At 48.5% G+C, this 21,726-nt stretch overlaps 2 protein-coding genes across 5 annotated transcripts in view; one reads left to right on the top strand and one right to left on the bottom strand.

Moving 5' to 3' along the window:
* The window catches only part of TRIM72 (tripartite motif containing 72), a 151,434-nt gene that overhangs the window by 75,946 nt on the left and 53,762 nt on the right, over positions 1–21,726 (bottom strand). For all 4 annotated transcript variants that reach the window (XM_073547435.1, XM_073547432.1, XM_073547434.1 and 1 more), the window contains one exon: positions 6,875–6,945. The gene's annotated coding sequence lies outside the window, so the exon portion shown is untranslated. The remainder of the gene's footprint in view (positions 1–6,874; positions 6,946–21,726) is intronic.
* The window catches only part of LOC141050638 (apoptosis-associated speck-like protein containing a CARD), a 37,820-nt gene continuing 21,569 nt past the window's right edge, over positions 5,476–21,726 (top strand). The window contains exons 1-4 of the mRNA XM_073547224.1: positions 5,476–5,974; positions 13,731–13,778; positions 16,545–16,580; positions 16,701–16,954. Of these exons, the coding sequence (XP_073403325.1) occupies positions 5,698–5,974; positions 13,731–13,778; positions 16,545–16,580; positions 16,701–16,954 (615 nt within the window). The 5' untranslated portion in view covers positions 5,476–5,697. The remainder of the gene's footprint in view (positions 5,975–13,730; positions 13,779–16,544; positions 16,581–16,700; positions 16,955–21,726) is intronic.

Here is a 21,726-nt window from a genome sequence, read left to right on the forward strand (position 1 = left end):
TGGTGCCCCTGTTTTTGCAACAGGTGGTTCGCTTGCACGGGATTCCTGAGAACATTGTATCTGACAGAGGAGTTCAGTTTGTGTCTAGATTTTGGAGGACTTTCTGTTCCAAGCTGGGAATTCAGTTGTCCTTCTCCTCTGCTTTTCACCCTCAGACCAATGGGCAGACGGAGAGAACAAACCAGACCTTGGAGTCGTATTTGAAATGTTTTATTTCCGCTGATCAGGATGATTGGGTTTCATTTTTGCCCTTGGCCGAATTTGCTTTAAATAATAGAGCTAGTTCTGCCACTTTGATGTCACCTTTTTTTTTGTAACTTTGGGTTTCATCCTCGATTTTCTTCAGGGCAGGTGGAGCCTTCTGCCTGCCCAGGTGTTGACACTGTGGTGGAGAGAATGCACCAGATCTGGGACCAAGTGGTGGATAAGTTATCTCTTTCCCAGGAAAAGGCCCAGCGGTTTTCCAACCGACATAGGACCATTGGTCCCCAGTTTAAGATTGGAGATATGGTTTGGTTATCATCAAAAAATATCGCTATGAAGGTGGCTTCTCCTAAGTTTAAGCCTAGATTTATTGGACCTTACAAGATTTTGGAGATTATTAATCCGGTCTCTTCGTTTGGCTCTTCCTGTCACATTTAAAATCCATAATGTGTTTCATAAGTCTTTGTTGAAGAGGTTTGTTGAACCAGTTGTTCCTGTGGTGGCACCTCCGGACCCTGTATTGGTTGAAGGTAACATGGAATATGAGGTAGAGAAAATACTGGATTCCCGTCTGGCTAGACGGAGACTCCAGTATTTGGTTAAGTGGAAGGGTTATGGTCAGGAGGATAATTCCTGGGTCTCTGCCTCTGATATTCATGCCAAAAGATTGGTGCGTGCCTTTCATCGGACTCACCCTGATCGCCCTGGTGGCGTGGATGAGGGTTCGGTGACCCCTCCTCAAGGGGGAGGTACTGTTGTGAGTTCATTTTCCCCTTCACCAATGAGGTCTGATGAACTCCCTCTTCAGGTGAAGGAAGGTAGTGAGGCTGATTACAAAGCACCTGGGTATGATGATGATGACTGGGTGACGGGAATTGCTGACTGGATATAAGCCAGCCGACGCCCTTCTGCTTTGCTGGTGATCTCTCTGAAAGATTCTTGGAGACCAGTCTGATTCCTGCTCCTCAAAAGCTAAGTTTTTCTGCTCTGCCTTTTACATTTGTGTTCTGTTTTGCTTTGCCTTGTTTTTTCTGGATTTCTGCCATTCCCTGCTGGGGTGAGCTGAATTCCTTTTTGCTCTGTCTTCAGAAAATACCTGAGTACTGATATAGTCTTTTTGAAGCCTAGCGTCTTCAGGGCCTTTTTCCCTATCAGCCTGTTGGCCCCTGTTTTGATAGGGTTTTTGGCGGATTGCAGACAGCAGCTTTTCTATCCTGTCCTATTTAGTTAGCTTGGGCCCCATCATTTGCTCAGCCTATCTTTCTATCTGTGTGAGTGTTTTTTCATCTTGCTTCACCGTCATTATATGTTGGGGGCTGCCTATTGCTTTGGGGTCTGCTCTGGGGCAGTTTAGATTTCCCTTTCTGTCTTTAGGCTATGTAGTTCTCCGGCTGTGATCGAGGGGTCTAGGGCACCGTAGGAACCCCCCACGGCTACTGCTAGTTGTTGTTGATAGCTTCAGGGGTCTGCAATCCGATAGCTGCCAACTTCTCTTGTTTTCTGGACTTAGCTAGTATTTCTGTTTTTGCCTCCTATGGTGACTCATTCATAACAGTGTGCTAAGGAGCACGACAGAGCAGAGCATGTGCCAAGGAGCACGACAGAGCGTGTGCCAAGGAGCACGACAGAGCAGAGCGTGTGCCAGGGAGCACGACAGAGCAGAGCATGTGCCAAGGAGCACGACAGAGCAGAGCGTGTGCCAAGGTGCATGACAGAGCAGAGTGTGTGCTAAGGAGCACAACAGAGCAGAGCATGTACCAAGGAGCACGACAGAGCAGAGCATGTACCAAGCAGCACGACAGAGCAGAGCGTGTGCCAAGGAGCACGACAGAGCAGAGCGTGTACCAAGGAGCACGACAGAGCAGAGCATGTACCAAGGAGCACGACAGAGCAGAGCGTGTGCCAAGGAGCACGACAGAGCAGAGCGTGTGCCAAGGAGCACGACAGAGCAGAGCGTGTGCCAAGGAGCACGACAGAGCAGAGAGTGTGCCAAGGAGCACGACAGAGCAGAGCATGTGTCAAGGAGCACGACAGAGCAGAGCGTGTGCCAAGGAGCACGACAGAGCAGAGCGTGTGCCAAGGTGCACGACAGAGCATAGCGTGTGCTAGGAAGCACGACAGAGCAGAGCGTGTGCTAAGGAGCACGACAGAGCAGAGCGTGTGCTAAGCAGCACGTCAGAGCAGAGCGTGTGCTAAGCAGCACGACAGAGCAGAGCGTGTGCTAAGCAGCACGACAGAGCAGAGCGTGTGCTAAGGAGCACAACAGAGCAGAGCGTGTGCCAAGGAGCACGACAGAGCAGAGCGTGTGCCAAGGAGCACGACAGAGCAGAGCGTGTGCCAAGGAGCACGACAGAGCAAAGCGTGTGCTAAGGAGCACGACAGAGCAGAGCGTGTGCCAAGGAGCACGACAGAGCAGAGCGTGTGCCAAGGAGCACAACAGAGCAGAGCGTGTGCCAAGGAGCACGACAGAGCAGAGCGTGTGCCAAGGAGCACGACAGAGCAAAGCGTGTGCCAAGGAGCACGACAGAGCAGAGCGTGTGCCAAGGAGCACGACAGAGCAGAGCGTGTGCCAAGGAGCACGACAGAGCAGAGCGTGTGCTAAGCAGCACGACAGAGCAGAGCGTGTGCTAAGGAGCACGACAGAACAGAGCGTGTACCAAGGAGCACGACAGAACAGAGCGTGTGCCAAGGAGCACGACAGAGCAGAGCGTGTGCCAAGGAGCACGACAGAGCAGAGCGTGTGCCAAGGAGCACGACAGAGCAGAGCGTGTGCCAAGGAGCACGACAGAACAGAGCGTGTACCAAGGAGCACGACAGAGCAGAGTGTGCTAAGGAGCACAACAGAGCAGAGCGTGTGCTAAGCAGCACGACACAGCAGAACGTGTGCTAAGGAGCACGACAGAGCAGAACGTGTGCTAAGGAGCACGACAGAGCAGAGCGTGTGCCAAGGAGCACGACAGAGCAGAGCGTGTGCCAAGGAGCACGACAGAGCAAAGCGTGTGCCAAGGAGCACGACAGAGCAGAGCGTGTGCTAAGGAGCAGGACAGAGCATAGCATGTGCCAAGGAGCACGACAGAGCGTGTGCCAAGGAGCACGACAGAGCACAGCATGTGCTAGTAAGCACGACAGAGCATAGCGTGTGCTAGGAAGCACGACAGAGCATAGCGTGTGCTAGGAAGCACGACAGAGCAGAGCGTGTGCTAAGGAGCACGACAGAGCAGAGCGTGTGCTAAGCAGCACGTCAGAGCAGAGCGTGTGCTAAGCAGCACGACAGAGCAGAGCATGTGCCAAGGAGCACGACAGAGCAGAGCGTGTGTTAAGGAGCACAACAGAGCAGAGCGTGTGCCAAGGAGCACGACAGAGCAGAGCGTGTGCTAAGGAGCACGACAGAGCAGAGCGTGTGCTAAGGAGCACGACAGAGCAGAGCGTGTGCTAAGGAGCACGACAGAGCAGAGCGTGTGCCAAGGAGCACGACAGAGCAGAGCGTGTGCCAAGGAGCACGACAGAGCAGAGCGTGTGCCAAGGAGCACGACAGAGCAGAGCGTGTGCCAAGGAGCACGACAGAGCAGAGTGTGCTAAGGAGCACGACAGAGCAGAGTGTGTGCCAAGGAGCACGACAGAGCAGAGTGTGTGCCAAGGAGCACGACAGAGCAGAGCGTGTACCAAGGAGCACGACAGAGCAGAGCGTGTGCCAAGGAGCACGACAGAGCAGAGCGTGTGCCAAGGAGCACGACAGAGCAGAGTGTGCTAAGGAGCACGACAGAGCAGAGTATGTGCCAAGGAGCACGACAGAGCAGAGCGTGTGCCAAGGAGCACGACAGAGCAGAGCGTGTACCAAGGAGCACGGCAGAGCAGAGCATGTGCCAAGGAGCACGACAGAGCAGAGTATGTGCCAAGGAGCACGACAGAGCAGAGCGTGTGCTAAGGAGCACGACAGAGCAGAGTGTGCTAAGGAGCACGACAGAGCAGAGTGTGTGCCAAGGAGCACGACAGAGCAGAGCATGTACCAAGGAGCACGACAGAGCAGAGTGTGTGCCAAGGAGCACGACAGAGCAGAGCATGTACCAAGGAGCACGGCAGAGCAGAGCATGTGCCAAGGAGCACGACAGAGCAGAGCATGTGCCAAGGAGCACGACAGAGCAGAGCATGTGCCAAGGAGCACGACAGAGCAGAGCGTGTGCTAAGGAGCACGACAGAGCAGAGTATGTGCCAAGGTGCACAACAGAGCACAGCGTGTGCTAGGAAGCACGACAGAGCACAAGGCAGAGACAGAGTATGTGCTAAGAAGCACAGTACAGGGGGCCGGAGAACAGGGAGCGACTGAGCAGGGACCAAGCAGGCCTAGCAGGGAAGCACAACAATAATCAGGCACTTCCCAAGAGGCAGCCTGATATAGGGCAAGAGCACTGGGACTTCCAGGTTAGGTCCTCCAGGACCATAGAGATGGCGTGGCTGCAGTCAGAGCAGTTAGGCCGGTTTCACATTTGCGCTTTATAGCGCTGCGACGGCCTGCGCACGGCCGCCGCTAAGCCCCGCCCCCTTCCGGCTCCCGGCCCGCACCATCCGGTCATCGCCGCCTACTAGCGCACATGGGCGCTTGCGATCTGCGCACCCTATCTTTAGCATAGGGTGCGCAGATCGTGCGCTGGCCGTGCGCTAGGAGGATTTTGCCGTGCGCTGCGCACTTTTGAAGGTGCGCCCGTGTGCGCCAAACGCAGCATGTTGCATTTCGGCGCGCACGGCGCACCTTCAAAAGTGCGCAGCGCACGGCAAAATCCTGCTAGCGCACGGCCAGCGCACCCTATGCTAAAGATAGGGTGCGCAGATCGCAAGCGTCCATGTGCGCTAGTAGGCGGCGATGACCGGATGGGGCGGGCAGGGAGCGGGGCTTAGCAGCGGCCGTCGCAGCGCTATAAAGCGCAAATGTGAAACCGACCATAAGGGCGATTATGCACGCTAGGCATAGCCATGCAGCTATAGGAGCAAGTGTGAGAGGTGCGCGTGAGCACCCGACGGGATCCCCGTAACGGCCGCGGCACCAGAAGTGGTGACGTTGGGCGAAGAGTCCCGGCACCGGGTGAGCATGGCGTAACATACTGTAACTGGTGACGTGATCTGTGACCGGTCACCATGTACCTGACCAGCAGATCTCATCCTGCAGTCCAGGTTTATTCCTGCGTTTCTTCCATGGTTCGTCCCCATAAATAATAACGCACCGTTTCTGTGCCAACATCTGGATGTGAGTCCTCGCTGGGGGAGTCAGTGTCCTTACATGCCACAAATACTCTCACTGAACTGTTTCCAAGAACTGAAGTCTGAATATCGGTCCGGGCAGTACAACAGCCTCACCGGGTCCAGAACCACCTGCTGTGTATTAACCCTTACAGCTTGTCCCCTTGCCAAGCTAGAAGACGACCAGGAGGAGGAAATGAGGGTAATAACAGGAAATAGTGTACAATTCCTTTCACTTTCAGTTTCACAGCTTAGGAGGGGATGGGGAAGACGGTGAGGGACGTCCTGGTCCAAGCGCTGGAGAACTTGGAAAAAAAATCCTTTAAAAAGTTTAAGAACAAGTTAAATGATTGGGATATTGAGGAGGGACATGACAGGATCCCGAGAGGGACGCTGGAGGTGGCAGACCCCGAGGACGTGGCGGATCTGATCAGACGATATTACATGGATTCCTATGGCATTACGGTAACCCTGGCTGTGCTAGAAGCCATAAACGAGAAACCGGAGGCGGAGGAGCTGCAGAAAGCCTGGGAGACGGGTAAGAAACGGAAAATCTGGAAGGAAAATGTTACTATAAGGGACGATAGTACAAGGGGTCCGCGGGGTGGCTGCAGCAGAGCAGAACCGGGATGTAACACTTAGTAAAGCGATGGTGGTACAGAGGATGGAGATGTCACCAGAAGAAAGTAAACGTCTCTAGCAGCGACCCTGTACATCAGTGTCCAAGGAACAAACTCCGATAAAGACTCTGTTCACACGCTGCGTTTTTTTTCTTACCACAGACATAACCTGCTCTCCTGGCAGTAAAGAAACTGTTTACAAAAAGCCAGTTTTGCTCCGTTTTTTTTCTGCATTTTTATTGTCTCTTGTTCATGTTGATAAAGTTTTATTGCCTCTCCAAAAAAACCCATAATTTATCTTCCTTAGGTTTTTGCAACAAAACCTGATACCTGAGTTTTTCGCTGCGTTTTTGCACTTACCCATTGTTTCCTCTGGGCAAAAAAAAAAAACGCTGAATGAAGTGACACGCTGCAGTTTCCAAAAACGCAGCAAATCAGTCAGGAAAATAAAAGCAGTGTGTGTGCAGGGGATTTCTGAAATCTCAGACTTTGCTGGTGTTGTAAAACGCAGCTTAAAATTTGCGGTAAAAAGGGCTGCAAAAAACGCAACGTGTGAACATAGCCTTATTTATTAAAAAAAACAAAAATCAATATTCGGTGTTATCAGTGTATACACTACATCAGGGGTCCTCAAACTTTTTAAACAGGGGGCCAGATCACGGTCTCTCGGACCATTGGAGGGCCGGAATATAGTTTAAAAAAAAATTAGCACCAAATTCATATGCACACTGCACATATCTTATTTAGAAATCATAAAACAAAATAGGAACAGATACAATATTAAAAATGAAGAAGTAAAGTTAAATCATCAAGCTTACCGATTCTTTTGGGTTCTTCGAATATCCTACACTTCGAGTCCATTTTTTCTCTTTGTTGATATCATTGTTTCCTAGGGATTCAAAATTGCTATTAGTAAAATACCAACATATATACAGCGCTACCAAAACAATATACCAGCAATAAAATTGCCCACACAGAGACATACAGACTGCTCTGCCCAGCAATGCAGCCCGATCAGTGCCCAGCAATGCAGCCTGATCAGTGCCCAGCAATGCAGCCTGATCAGTGCCCAGCAATGCAGCCTGATCAGTGCCCAGCAATGCAGCCTGATCAGTGCCCATATTAGTGGAACTCCACTTTTACCTCAGGCTCAGACTAGTGTGGTGCAAGAATTCCCAAGAGGCAGCATTGGTCCCTAAAAGGCAGGTAAATGTCCCCAGTAAGCAGCACAGGTCCCCAATAGGCAGGTAAATGTCCCCAGTAAGCAGCACAGGTCCCAAATAGGTAGCACAGGTCCCCAATAGGCAGGTAAATGTCCCCAATAGGCAGCACAGGTCCCCAATAGGCAGCACAGGTCCCCAATAGGCAGGAACAGGTCTCCAATAGGCAGGAACAGGTCTCCAATAGGCAGGAACAGGTCCCCAATGGGCAGGAACAGGTCCCTAATAAGCAGATAAATGTCCCCAATAGGCAGCACAGGTCCCCAATAGGCAGGAAAATGTCCCCAACAGGTAGCACAGGTCCCCAATAGGCAGGTACAGGTCCCCAATAGGCAGGTACAGGTCCCCAATAGGCAGGTACAGGTACAGGTCCCCAATAGGCAGCACAGGTCCCCAATAGGCAGGTAAAGGTCCCTAATAGGCAGCACAGGTCCCTATTAAGCAGGTAAATGTCCCCAATAGGTAGGTACAGGTCCCCAATAGGCAGGTAAATGTCCCCAATAGGCAGGTACAGGTCCCCAATAGGCAGGTACAGGTCCCCAATAGGCAGGTACAGGTCCCCAATAGGCAGCACAGGTCCCCAATAGGCAGGTACAGGTCCCTAATAGGCAGCACAGGTCCCTAATAAGCAGGTAAATGTCCCCAATAGGCAGGTACAGGTCCCCAATAGGCAGGAACAGGTCCCCAATAGGCAGGTACAGGTCCCCAATAGGCAGGAACAGGTCCCCAATAGGCAGGTACAGGTCCCTAATAGGCAGCACAGGTCCCCAATAGGCAGGTACAGGTCCCTAATAGGCAGCACAGGTCCCCAATAGGCAGGTACAGGTCCCTAATAGGCAGCACAGGACCCTAATAAGCAGGTAAATGTCCCCAATAGGTAGCACAGGTCCCTAATAGGCAGGTAAATGTCCCCAATAGGCAGGTACAGGTCCCCAATAGGCAGGTACAGGTCCCTAATAGGCAGGTACAGGTCCCCAATAGGCAGGTACAGGTCCCCAATAGGCAGCACAGGTCCCCAATACGTAGCACAGGTCCCTAGTAGGCAGGTAAACATCCCCATTTTGCAGCACAGGTCCCCAATAGGACCCGGAGTTAAAAAAAAAAAAAACAGTATTCACCTATGTCCCCCGCTGTTCTGAAGAGGCGCCCGCTCGTCTCGGTCTTTTTCCGGCACAGGCGGCGTTACGTCATTAGGCCGCGCAGCCGGCGTGATGACAATCACGTCGTCTGTGTGGTCTCTGCTTGAGGGCTTCACAACGCCTTTCCTCGGCGCCTCGTCCCGCCCGCGAGTTTGCAGTCTAGTTCTTTAATGGGCGTGTCAGGGGGGGTGGCAGTGTTTGTGAGCTGCAGCGCTGATTGGTTCATCACGGCTGCAGCGCTGATTGGTTCACCACGGCAGTGAGGGCGGTGCAATCAGTGCGGTTAATGTCAGCCTAGCCAGGGGCCGGGTAAAAGTCCTTTGTGGGCCGCATGTGGCCCGCGGGCCGTAGTTTGAGGACCCCTGCACTACATCATATACAGTGGAGAAAAAAGTATTTGGTCAGCCACCAATTGGGCAAGTTTTCCCCCTTATAAAGATGAGAGAGGCCTGTAACTGACATCATAGGTAGACCACAACTATGAGAGTCAAAAGGAGAAAACAAATCCAGAAAATCACCTTGTCTGATTTATTTTGCAAATTATGGTGGAAAATAAGTATTTGGTCACCTAAAAACATGGAAGATTTCTGGCTCTCACAGACCTGTAACTTCTTTAAGAGGCTCCTCTGTCCTCCACTCATTACCTGTAGTAATGGCGCCTGTTTGACCTTATCAGTATAAAAGACACCTGTTGACAACCTCAAACAGTCACACTCCAAACTCCACTATGGTGAAGACCAAAGAGCAGTAGAAGAACACCAGAAACAAAATTGTAGCCCTGCACCAGGCTGGGAAGACTGAATCTGCAATAGGCAAGCAGCTTGGAGTGAAGAAATCAACTGTGGGAGCAATTATAAGAAAATGGAAGACATACAAGACCACTGATAATCTCCCTTGATCTGGGGCTCCACACAAGATCTCACCCCGTGGGGTCAAAATGATCACAAGAACAGTGAGCAAAAATCCCACACGGGGGGACCTTGTGAAGACCTGCATAGACCTGGGACCACTGTAACAAAGACTACCATCAGTAATACACTACGCCGCCAGGGACTCAGATCCTGCAGTGCCAGACATGTCCCACTGCTTTAGCCAGTACATGTCTGGGCCCATCTGAAGTTCGCTAGAGAGCATTTGGATTACCCAGAAGAGTATTGGGAGAATGTCATATGGTCCGATGAACCCAAAATAGAATTGTTTGGTAGAAACAAAACTCGTCATATTTGAAGGAGACAGAATGCTGAGTTCCATCCAAAGAGCACCATACCTACTGTGAAGCATGGGGGTGGCAACATCATGCTTTGGGGCTGTTTCTCTGCAAAGGGACCAGGACAACTGCTCCCTGTACATGAAAGAATGAATGGAGCCATGTATCATGAGATTTTGAGTGCAAACCTCCATCCATTGGCAAGGGCACTGAAGATGAAACATGGATGGGTCTTTCAGCATGATAATGATCCCAAGCACACCACCAGAGCAACGAAGGAGTGGCTTCGTAAGAAGCATATGAAGGTCCTGGAGTGGCCTAGTCTCCAGATCTAAACTCCATAGAAAATCTTTGTAGGGATTTGAAAGTCCATGTTGCCCAGTGACAGCCCCAAAACATCACTGCTCTAGAGGAGATCTGCATGGAGGAATGGGCCAACATACCGCCAACAGTGTGTGCCAACCTTGTGAAGACTTATGGAAAACCTCTGACCTCTGTCATTGCCAACAAAGGATATAGAATAAAATGTTGAGATGAACTTTTGTTAATGATCAAATACTTATTTTCCACCATAATTTGATGATTTTCTGGATTTGTTTTCTCATTGTGACTCTCATAGTTGTGGTCTACCTATGATGTCAATCACAGGCCTCTCTCATCTTTTTTAAGTGGAGAACTTGCACAACTGGTGGCTGACTACGTTTATTTCCCCAACTATATACAGTGATAGCTAAAGGGGTTGTCCCCTCTGAAAAAACTCCCACAGGCTCAGATACATGTAGAAAACAATCTGAGCTTTACTTACATTCCCTTGGTCCAGCACAAGATTTTTTTACATGTAGAGCGGACGTGCGTCATCAGTACATGAAGCGGGCTGTGCTACACAGATAGCACCCGAGAGTGACTGCTGTGGAGCTGGGTCTGAAAAGGCCTCAAAATGTGGCCGCCACTTCTGACAGCCGTAGGCCCCCACACAACACAAGGGGAGGATGCCGATCAATTGCTGTGGCAGCTGGGGGTCTCCTGAAGGCCCCTGTGTCTGCAGTGTTAGAAGCCCGGCCTGTGGACAGTGAAATACTATCAGATTGCAGTACTGGGAATACACGATCAATTGATCAGAGGTTCAAGTTCCCTAAGAAGAATTAAAAAGTTGGAGCATGCGGATTCATTCTGGGCATAAACGTGGGCAGTGCCGGTTTATACGACGGAAGATGCGCACTTTCTCTGACCGGACAGTAGAGGGCAGGCGTGTGTCGTACGGACACCATTGTGATTGCCTCCTCTGTTATCCTGTAATCTGGGAAATGATCAGATCAGAAGCCGCTTGGGGTCTTTCTGCACTGCTACGTGGACACAGTGGTCAGCAGTTATCAAAAATGGTGTAATCTGCTCCATTATTACATATTAAAGAGAATCCGTCAGCAGGTTTTTGCTACGTAATCGGAGAGCAGCGTGATGGATGCCAGAGATTATATTGTGATGGCATCAAATAGGAATCTGCAAATGGGCACCGAAAGAAAAGGGGAAAGGGTGTTTGCTCGAATAATGGCCGCCTTGGACAGGACCACGTCTCCTGTACTCCACGGGCAAGCAGAGGCAACAAACCGCAAAATCTTAGATGCAAATGCAATGATGATGGTCCTCTATCTGCTGAAACGAGTCGATAAACTGCTGGCTGTTCTCTTGATCTCTACATCGCTCAGTTTTCCTCCCTTTTGGCTTTTATAGACTGTATTCCCTACTTTATTGCACCAATAAAAACTTTCAGAAACTTTTTGATCCTACTAATTGAAATGGAAGGAAATGATTTTTTAGACATGTTCAAGAGAGTTCAAGGGTAAAGTAGAACGAGAGTCACGTGACAGGTTCTGGAGGAAAAGGCCAAAGGAACTGCAGGGGGGTTGAAAAGGGCGTAAAAGTAGGTAGTCAAAACATAAAGACACACTTAGGGTATGTGCACATGCTGCGGATTTTTCTGCGGAGATTTGCTGCGGGTTCAAATCCGCAGCATGTCACTTCTTTGTGGTGCGGATTCCACAGCGATTTTCCATCTGTTCCATTGTCCAGGTGTCAAACCGCAGGGGAAAACCGCAGGCTAATCCGCAGATATTTAGCCAAGTCCGCGCGGAAAAATCCGCAGCACAATCCACAACGTGTGCACATAGCCTTAGAAATGATTACATTTGTGCAAAATGGGGAAAAAAGTGTGAAAATCTTTATCATAGGTGGAACACTGACTCACAGGGCGGTGTGGCTGCACATAAGGTTTCTTCCTTCTGGTACAGAGCTAATTTGCATAGTTTCATTCCAGAAATTATTATTATCTCTTAAAGACAAACTAGTATACCCAAATACAGTGGGGCAAAAAAGTATTTAGTCAGTCAGCAATAGTGCAAGTTCCACCACTTAAAAAGATGAGAGGCGTCTGTAATTTACATCATAGGTAGACCTCAACTATGGGAGACAAACTGAGAAAAAAAAATCCAGAAAATCACATTGTCTGTTTTATTTTCATTTTATTTGCATATTATGGTGAAAAATAAGTATTTGGTCAGAAACAAAATTTCATCTCAATACTTTGTGATATATCCTTTGTTGGCAATGACAGAGGTCAAACGTTTTCTGTAAGTCTTCACAAGGTTGCCACACACTGTTGTTGGTATGTTGGCCCATTCCTCCATGCAGATCTCCTCTAGAGCAGTGATGTTTTTGGCTTTTCGCTTGGCAACACAGACTTTCAACTCCCTCCAAAGGTTTTCTATAGGGTTGAGATCTGGAGACTGGCTAGGCCACTCCAGGACCTTGAAATGCTTCTTACAAAGCCACTCCTTCGTTGCCCTGGCGTTGTGCTTTGGATCATTGTCATGTTGAAAGACCCAGCCACGTTTCATCATCAATGCCCTTGCTGATGGAAGGAGGTTTGCACTCAAAATCTCACGATACATGGCCCCATTCATTCTTTCATGTACACGGATCAGTCGTCCTGGCCCCTTTGCAGAGAAACATCCCCAAAGCATGATGTTTCCACCACCATGCTTTACAGTAGGTATGGTGTTTGATGGATGCAACTCAGTATTCTTTTTCCTCCAAACACGACAAGTTGTGTTTCTACCAAACAGTTCCAGTTTGGTTTCATCAGACCATAGGACATTCTCCCAAAACTCCTCTGGATCATCCAAATGCTCTCTAGCAAACTTCAGACGGGCCCGGACATGTACAGGCTTAAGCAGTGGGACACGTCTGGCACTGCAGGATCTGAGTCCATGGTGGCGTAGTGTGTTACTTATGGTAGGCCTTGTTACATTGGTCCCAGCTCTCTGCAGTTTATTCACTAGGTCCCCCCGCGTGGTTCTGGGATTTTTGCTCACCGTTCTTGTGATCATTCTGATCCCACGGGGTGGGATTTTGCGTGGAGCACCAGATCGAGGGAGATTATCAGTGGTCTTGTATGTCTTCCATTTTCTAATTATTGCTCCCACAGTTGATTTCTTCACTCCAAGCTGGTTGGCTATTGCAGATTCAGTCTTCCCAGCCTGGTGCAGGGCTACAATTTTGTTTCTGGTGTCCTTTGACAGCTCTTTGGTCTTCACCATAGTGGAGTTTGGAGTCAGACTGTTTGAGGGTGTGCACAGGTGTCTTTTTATACTGATAACAAGTTTAAACAGGTGCCATTACTACAGGTAAGGAGTGGAGGAAAGAGGAGACTCTTAAAGAAGAAGTTACAGGTCTGTGAGAGCCAGAAATCTTGATTGCTTGTTTCTGACCAAATACTTATTTTCCACCATAATATGCAAATAAAATGAAAAAAAAACAGACAATGTGATTTTCTGGATTTTTTTTTCTCAGTTTGTCTCCCATAGTTGAGGTCTACCTATGATGTAAATTACAGACGCCTCTCATCTTTTTAAGTGGTGGAACTTGCACTATTGCTGACTGACTAAATACTTTTTTGCCCCACTGTATCTGCAGTCCTATGTAAGGCACAACGTATTCCCAGTAGAGATCACAGTACTGGCGTATGAGCACGGCTTCAGCATCTTCCTCCATGGTAGTGAGTGATGACCAGTCCTGGACTGATCTCAGGGATTCTGATTTTTGTGTTTTTCAGTGAATTGTCGTACAATCAAGACAGAAGATCAAGGAGCATCATCGGGAGGTGAGCGGTGGTCCGGAGCCTCCTCACTATAGGTCCGAGGGTAAAACCCAATAGGGAGAGTTTTCTGCTGCGAATCCTGAATGTGCGCACAAAGCCTTAGCCCCTGTCCTGTGTGTTCCTTACACACACCCATTCATTATAAGACCCTGATAGCGTCATTATGAATTGGGGGGCAGAAGACTTTATCAGGGTCTTATAATGAAATAGAGGGTGGCAGAGGATGCTAACACGTACTTAGCAAAATTTGGACCTGGGCCCCCACCTGCATGTTGGTCAGATATATAGGCCCTCGAAGCATTCTAGATCCTATAAAGACATATGTGTTCACCCCCCATATAATTATGTTCCTCATGCTGGCCCCTTTCTGGTGTAATGCCCCCATCCTGGATCCCTTCCTGGTATAATGTCCCCCATCCTAGGACCCTTCTTAGTATAATATCCTCCACCTGGGCCCCTTCATGGTATAAGTTCTGTTCATCTCAAACACATTAAAGAAAAAATATATATATTTTTACCTTCTCTCACTCCCATGCCCCGCAGTGTCCTCTTCTGTAGCTCGTGCAGGAGCAAGCAGCTGAGTTTGGCAAGGGTGCCATGGCACATCAGGTCATTGCTATGCACCACCAGTCACGGGCACGCCAACGTCAGTTGCCAACCTCAGACTGACGGGCGGTGTGTATTGCAGCGCACGATCCGGCGGTTCACCTATTTCCTTGAACACACATCCAGCTGAAATAGTCACCCTTGTCAGCGGGCCCTCAACCTGTGGCCCCAGTGCAGCTGCATCGGTGATATGTCCGAATATATATATATATATATATATATATATATATATATATATATATATATATATATACACAGTGGGAAAATAAGTATTTAGACAGCCACCAATTGTGCAAGTTCTCCCACTTAAAAAAGATGAGAGCAGCCTGTAATTGACATCATAGGTAGACCACAACTATGAGAGTCAGAATGAGAAAACAAATCCAGAAAATCACCTTGTCTGATTTGGTAAGATTTATTTTGCAAATTATGGTGGAAAATAAGTATTTGGTCACCTCAAAACATGCAAGATTTCTGGCTCTCACAGACCTGTAACTTCTTCTGTAAGAGGCTCCTCTGTCCCCCACTCATTACCTGTAGTAATGGCGCCTGTTTATAAAAGACTCCTGTCCACAACCTCAAACAGTCACACTCCAAACTCCACCATGGTGAAGACCAAAGAGCTGTTGAAGGACACCAGAAACAAAATTGTAGCCCTGCACCAGGCTGGGAAGACTGAATCTGCAATAGGCAAGCAGCTTGGTGTAATGAAATCAACTGTGGGAGCAACAATAAGAAAATGGGAGACATACAAGACCACTGATAATCTCCCTCGATCTGGGGCTCCACACAAGATCTCACTCCGTGGGGTCAAAATGAGCACAAGAACGGTGAGCAAAAATCCCAGAACAACACGGGGGGGGACCAAGCGAATGACCTGCATAGAGCTGGGACCACCGTAACAAAGGCTACCATCAGTAACACACTAGACCGCCAGGGACTCAGATACTGCAGTGCCAGACGTGTCCCCCTGCTTAAGCCAGTACATGTCTGGGCCCCTCTGAAGTTTGCTAGAGAGCATTTCGATTATCCAGAAGAGTATTGCGAGAATGTAGAACTGTTTGGTAGAAACAAAATTCGTTGTGTTTGGAGGAGACAGAATGCTGAGTTGCATCCAAGGAACACCATACCTACTATGAAGCATGGGGGTGGCAAAATCATGCTTTAAGGCTGTTTCTCTGCAAAGGGACCAGGACGACTGATCCGTGTACAAGAAAGAATGAACGGAGCCATGTATCGTGAGATTTTGAGTGCAAACCTCCTTCCATCAGCAAGCTCATTGAAGATGAAATGTGGATGGGTCTTTCAGCATGATAATGATCCCAAGCACACCGCCAGGACAATGAAGGAGTGGCTTCACAAGAAGCATATGAAGGTCCTGGAGTGGCCTAGCCAGTCTCCAGATCTCAACCCCATAGAAAACCTTTGTAGGGATATGAAAGTCCGTGTTGCCCAGCGACAGGCCCAAAAGATCACTGCTCTAGAGGAGATCTACATGGAGGAATGGGCCAACATACCACCAACAGTGTGTGCCAACCATGTGAAGACTTACAGAAAACGTTTGACCTCTATCATTGCCAACAAAGGATATATAACAAAGTATTGAGATGAACTTTTTTTAATGACCAAATACTTAATTTCCACCATAATTTGCAAAATAAATCTTCCCAAATCAGACAAGGTGATTTTCTGGATTTGTTTTCTCATTGTGACTCTCATAGTTGTGGTCTACCTATGATGTCAATTACAGGCCGCTCTCATCTTTATAAGTGGGAGGACTTGCACAATTGGTGGCTGACTAAAGACTTTTTTTCCTCACTGTATATGCACGATGAGCTTGCATACTGAGCAGTGTTGGGTCAGTCATGGGTGCAGCGGGCGATGTCTTCCTCGGCTCTAGTGACACATATTAGGACCACAATTCTATAAATGATACACATCTGGGGGTGACCAGGGAGCTGCGCCTCTGGTGGTGAGGGTGCGAACTGCACCGACAACTCATAATAAATAAATAAAAAATCCTTTAGAATAGTGCGCATATATATCAAATTAAAAAAAATATATAGATAGAGAATTTCTATGATGCACATTCATCACAATGTAACATTGCAGCCCTCCATGTCTGGACTCACCGCTTCTCTTCTTTTTTATCTTATTTTTCAGCACCGATTCAGGAAACATCCGGAGCGACATCCAGAGGTGAGAGGAGGAGAGGCTCCTTCTAAATCGTGGTCTCATCGAGTAGTGAAGTCGCACATATAGGTTACTGTCAGGAGCGGAGGACGATCAGAAAACTCATGTCTTCTGTTCTCATTACAGATCCGGAGCATTTTGTGGACAGACATCGCGCTCAGCTGATACGACGGGTGCCTCTTTTGGGCCAAGTCCTGGACGACCTCCTTCAGAACAAGCTGCTGTCACCTGACGCATATGACATGGTGCGCAGTATGAAGCCCCCCCAGGAGCAGATGCGAGAGCTGTACCGATACGTTTCATCCTGGGGGAATGAAGACAAGGAGAAGTTCCTGCAATCTCTGAAGACGCACTACGCTCCGCTAATCAAGGATCTGGAGTAGACTGAACCGCCTCGGATCAGGAGTGGAGCGTCAACTCCTGGGGTCAGTCCTGTAGCTGCAGCTATGTAGGAGGGGATGTGTCATACATCACTAGATGGTACCTTGTCCTTGATCATTCCTTTATACATAAAAACAAATAAAAAATCTTGTACCGAATTTATTGCTGGTGTTCTATCATTTTCTGAATATGAAAACACTAAAACATGAAATAGTCCCAGGCTACAGGAATATAGTCCCAGGCTACAGGAAAATAGTCCCAGGCTACAGGTATATAGTCCCAGGCTACAGGTATATAGTCCCAGGCTACAGGAATATAGTCCCAGGCTACAGGAAGATAGTCCCAGGCTACAGGAAGATAGTCCCAGGCTACAGGAAGATAGTCCCAGGCTACAGGTATGTAGTCCAAGGCTAAAGGAAAATAGTCCCAGGCTACAGGAATATAGTCCCAGGGTACAGGAAAATAGTCCCAGGCTACAGGTATATAGTCCAAGGCTAAAGGAAAATAGTCCCAGGCTACAGGTATATAGTCCCAGGCTACAGGAAAATAGTCCCAGGCTACAGGAATATAGTCCCAGGCTACAGGAAAATAGTCCCAGGCTACAGGAATATAGTCCCAGGCTACAGGAAAATAGTCCCAGGCTACAGGTATATAGTCCCAGGCTACAGGAATATAGTCCCAGGCTACAGGAATATAGTCCCAGGCTGCAGGAATATAGTCCCAGGCTACAGGAAAATAGTCTCAGGCTACAGGAAAATAGTCCCAGGCTACATGTATATAGTCCCAGGCTACAGGAAAATAGTCCCAGGCTACAGGAAAATAGTCCCAGGCTACAGGTATGTAGTCCAAGGCTAAAGGAAAATAGTCCCAGGCTACAGGTATATAGTCCCAGGCTACAGGAAAATAGTCCCAGGCTACAGGAATATAGTCCCAGGCTACAGGAAAATAGTCCCAAGCTACAGGTATATAGTCCCAGGCTACAGGAATATAGTCTCAGGCTACAAGAAAATAGTCCCAGGCTACAGGAATATAGTCCCAGGCTACAGGAAAATAGTCCCAGGCTACAGGTATATAGTCCCAGGCTACAGGAAAATAGTCCCAGGCTACAGGTATATAGTCCAAGGCTAAAGGAAAATAGTCCCAGGCTACAGGTATATAGTCCCAGGCTACAGGAAAATAGTCCCAGGCTACAGGAATATAGTCCCAGGCTACAGGAAAATAGTCCCAGGCTACAGGTATATAGTCCCAGGCTACAGGAATATAGTCCCAGGCTACAGGAATATAGTCCCAGGCTGCAGGAATATAGTCCCAGGCTACAGGAAAATAGTCTCAGGCTACAAGAAAATAGTCCCAGGCTACAGGAATATAGTCCCAGGCTACAGGAAAATAGTCCCAGGCTAAAGGTATATAGTCCCAGGCTACAGGGAAATAGTCCCAGGCTACAGGAAAATAGTCCCAGGCTACAGGAAAATAGTCCCAGGTTACAGGAATAAAGTCTCAGGCTACAGGTATATAGTCCCAGGCTACAGGAAAATAGTCCCGGGCTACAGGAATATAGTCTCAGGCTACAGGTATATAGTCTCAGGCTACAGGAAAATAGACCCAGGCTACAGGAATATAGTCCAAGGCTACAGGAATATAGTCCAAGGCTACAGGAATATAGTCCCAGGCTACAGGAATATAGTCCCAGGCTACAGGAAAATAGTCTCAGGCTACAAGAAAATAGTCTCAGGCTACAAGAAAATAGTCCCAGGCTACAGGAATATAGTCTCAGGCTACAGGTATATAGTCTCAGGCTACAGGAAAATAGACCCAGGCTACAGGAATATAGTCCAAGGCTACAGGAATATAGTCCAAGGCTACAGGAATATAGTCTCAGGCTACAGGTATATAGTCTCAGGCTACAGGAAAATAGACCCAGGCTACAGGAATATAGTCCAAGGCTACAGGAATATAGTCCAAGGCTACAGGAATATAGTCCCAGGCCACAGGAAAATAGTCCCAGGCTACAGGAAGATAGTCCCATGCTACAGGAATATAATCCCAGGCTACAGGAATATAGTCCCAGGCTACAGGAAAATAGTCTCAGGCTACAAGAAAATAGTCCCAGGCTACAGGAATATAGTCCCAGGCAACAGGAAAATAGACCCAGGCTACAGGAAAATAGTCCCAGGCTACAGGAATATAGTCCAAGGCTACAGGAATATAGTCCCAGGCCACAGGAAAATAGTCCCAGGCTACAGGAAGATAGTCCCATGCTACAGGAATATAATCCCAATATAATCCCAGGCTACAGGAATATAGTCCCAGGCTACAAGAAGATAGTCCCAGGCCACAGGTATATAGTCCCGGGCTACAGGTATATAGTCCCAGGCTACAGGAAGATAGTCCCAGGCTACAGGAAGATAGTTCCAGGCCACAGGAAAATAGTCCCAGGCTACAGGAAGATAGTCCCAGGCTACAGGAATATAGTCACAGGCTACAGGAATATAGTCACAGGCTACAGGAAGATAGTCCCAGGCTACAGGAAGATAGTCCCAGGCTACAGGAAAATAGTCCCAGGCTACAGGAATATAGTCCCAGGCTACAGGAATATAGTCCCAGGCCACAGGAAAATAGTCCCAGGCTACAGGAAGATAGTCCCAGGCTACAGGAAGATAGTCCCAGGCTACAGGAAGATAGTCCCAGGCCACAGGAAAATAGTCCCAGGCTACAGGAAGATAGTCCCAGGCTATAGGAAGATAGTCCCAGGCTACAGGAAGATAGTCCCAGGCTACAGGAAGATAGTCCAAGGCTACAGGAATATAGTCCAAGGCTACAGGAAAATAGTCTCAGAGACTACAGGAAGATAGTCCCAGGCTACAGGAAGATAGTCCCAGGCTACAGGAAGATAGTCCCAGGCTACAGGAAGAACGTCCAAGGCTACAGGAATATAGTCCAAGGCTACAGGAATATAGTCTCAGAGACTACAGGAAGATAGTCCCAGGCTACAGGAAGATAGTCCCAGGCTACAGGAAGATAGTCCCAGGCTACAGGAAGATAGTCCAAGGCTACAGGAAAATAGTCTCAGGCTACAGGAAAATAGTCCCAGGTTACAGGAATATAGTCTCAGGCTACAGGTATATAGTCCCCGGCTACAGGAAAATAGACCCAGGCTACAGGAAAATAGTCCCGGGCTACAGGAATATAGTCCAAGGCTACAGGAATATAGTCTCAGGCTACAGGTATATAGTCTCAGGCTACAGGAAAATAGACCCAGGCTACAGGAATATAGTCCAAGGCTACAGGAATATAGTCCAAGGCTACAGGAATATAGTCCCAGGCTACAGGAATATAGTCTCAGGCTGCAGGAATATAGTCCCAGGCTACAGGAAAATAGTCTCAGGCTACAAGAAAATAGTCCCAGGCTACAGGAATATAGTCCCAGGCAACAGGAAAATAGACCCAGGCTACAGGAAAATAGTCCCAGGCTACAGGAATATAGTCCAAGGCTACAGGAATATAGTCCCAGGCCACAGGAAAATAGTCCCAGGCTACAGGAAGATAGTCCCATGCTACAGGAATATAATCCCAGGCTACAGGAATATAGTCCCAGGCTACAGGAAGATAGTCCCAGGCTACAGGAAGATAGTCCCAGGCTACAGGAATATAGTCCAAGGCTACAGGAAAATAGTCCCAGGCCACAGGTATATAGTCCCGGGCTACAGGTATATAGTCCCAGGCTACAGGAAGATAGTCCCAGGCTACAGGAAGATAGTCCCAGGCCACAGGAAAATAGTCCCAGGCTACAGGAAGATAGTCCCAGGCTACAGGAATATAGTCCCAGGCTACAGGAATATAGTCCCAGGCTACAGGAATATAGTCCCAGGCTACAGGAAGATAGTCCCAGGCTACAGGAAGATAGTCCCAGGCTACAGGAAGATAGTCCCAGGCTACAGGAATCTAGTCCCAGGCTACAGGAATATAGTCCCAGGCTACAGGAATATAGTCCCAGGCTACAGGAATATAGTCCCAGGCCACAGGAAAATAGTCCCAGGCTACAGGAAGATAGTCCCAGGCTACAGGAAGATAGTCCCAGGCTACAAGAAGATAGTCCCAGGCCACAGGAAAATAGTCCCAGGCTACAGGAAGATAGTCCCAGGCTATAGGAAGATAGTCCCAGGCTACAGGAAGATAGTCCCAGGCTACAGGAAGATAGTCCAAGGCTACAGGAATATAGTCCAAGGCTACAGGAAAATAGTCTCAGAGACTACAGGAAGATAGTCCCAGGCTACAGGAAGATAGTCCCAGGCTACAGGAAGATAGTCCCAGGCTACAGGAAGATAGTCCCAGGCTACAGGAAGATAGTCCAAGGCTACAGGAATATAGTCCAAGGCTACAGGAATATAGTCTCAGAGACTACAGGAAGATAGTCCCAGGCTACAGGAAGATAGTCCCAGGCTACAGGAAGATAGTCCCAGGCTACAGGAAGATAGTCCAAGGCTACAGGAAAATAGTCTCAGGCTACAGGAAAATAGTCCCAGGTTACAGGAATATAGTCTCAGGCTACAGGTATATAGTCCCAGGCTACAGGAAAATAGACCCAGGCTACCCGGGCTACAGGAATATAGTCCAAGGCTACAGGAATATAGTCTCAGGCTACAGGTATATAGTCTCAGGCTACAGGAAAATAGACCCAGGCTACAGGAATATAGTCCAAGGCTACAGGAATATAGTCCAAGGCTACAGGAATATAGTCCCAGGCTACAGGAATATAGTCCCAGGCTGCAGG

This window comes from Dendrobates tinctorius, unplaced genomic scaffold (genome assembly GCF_039654945.1).
Source record: "Dendrobates tinctorius isolate UK_male_01 unplaced genomic scaffold, ASM3965494v1 ptg000152l, whole genome shotgun sequence".
NCBI classification, from domain to species: Eukaryota; Metazoa; Chordata; class Amphibia; order Anura; family Dendrobatidae; genus Dendrobates; species Dendrobates tinctorius.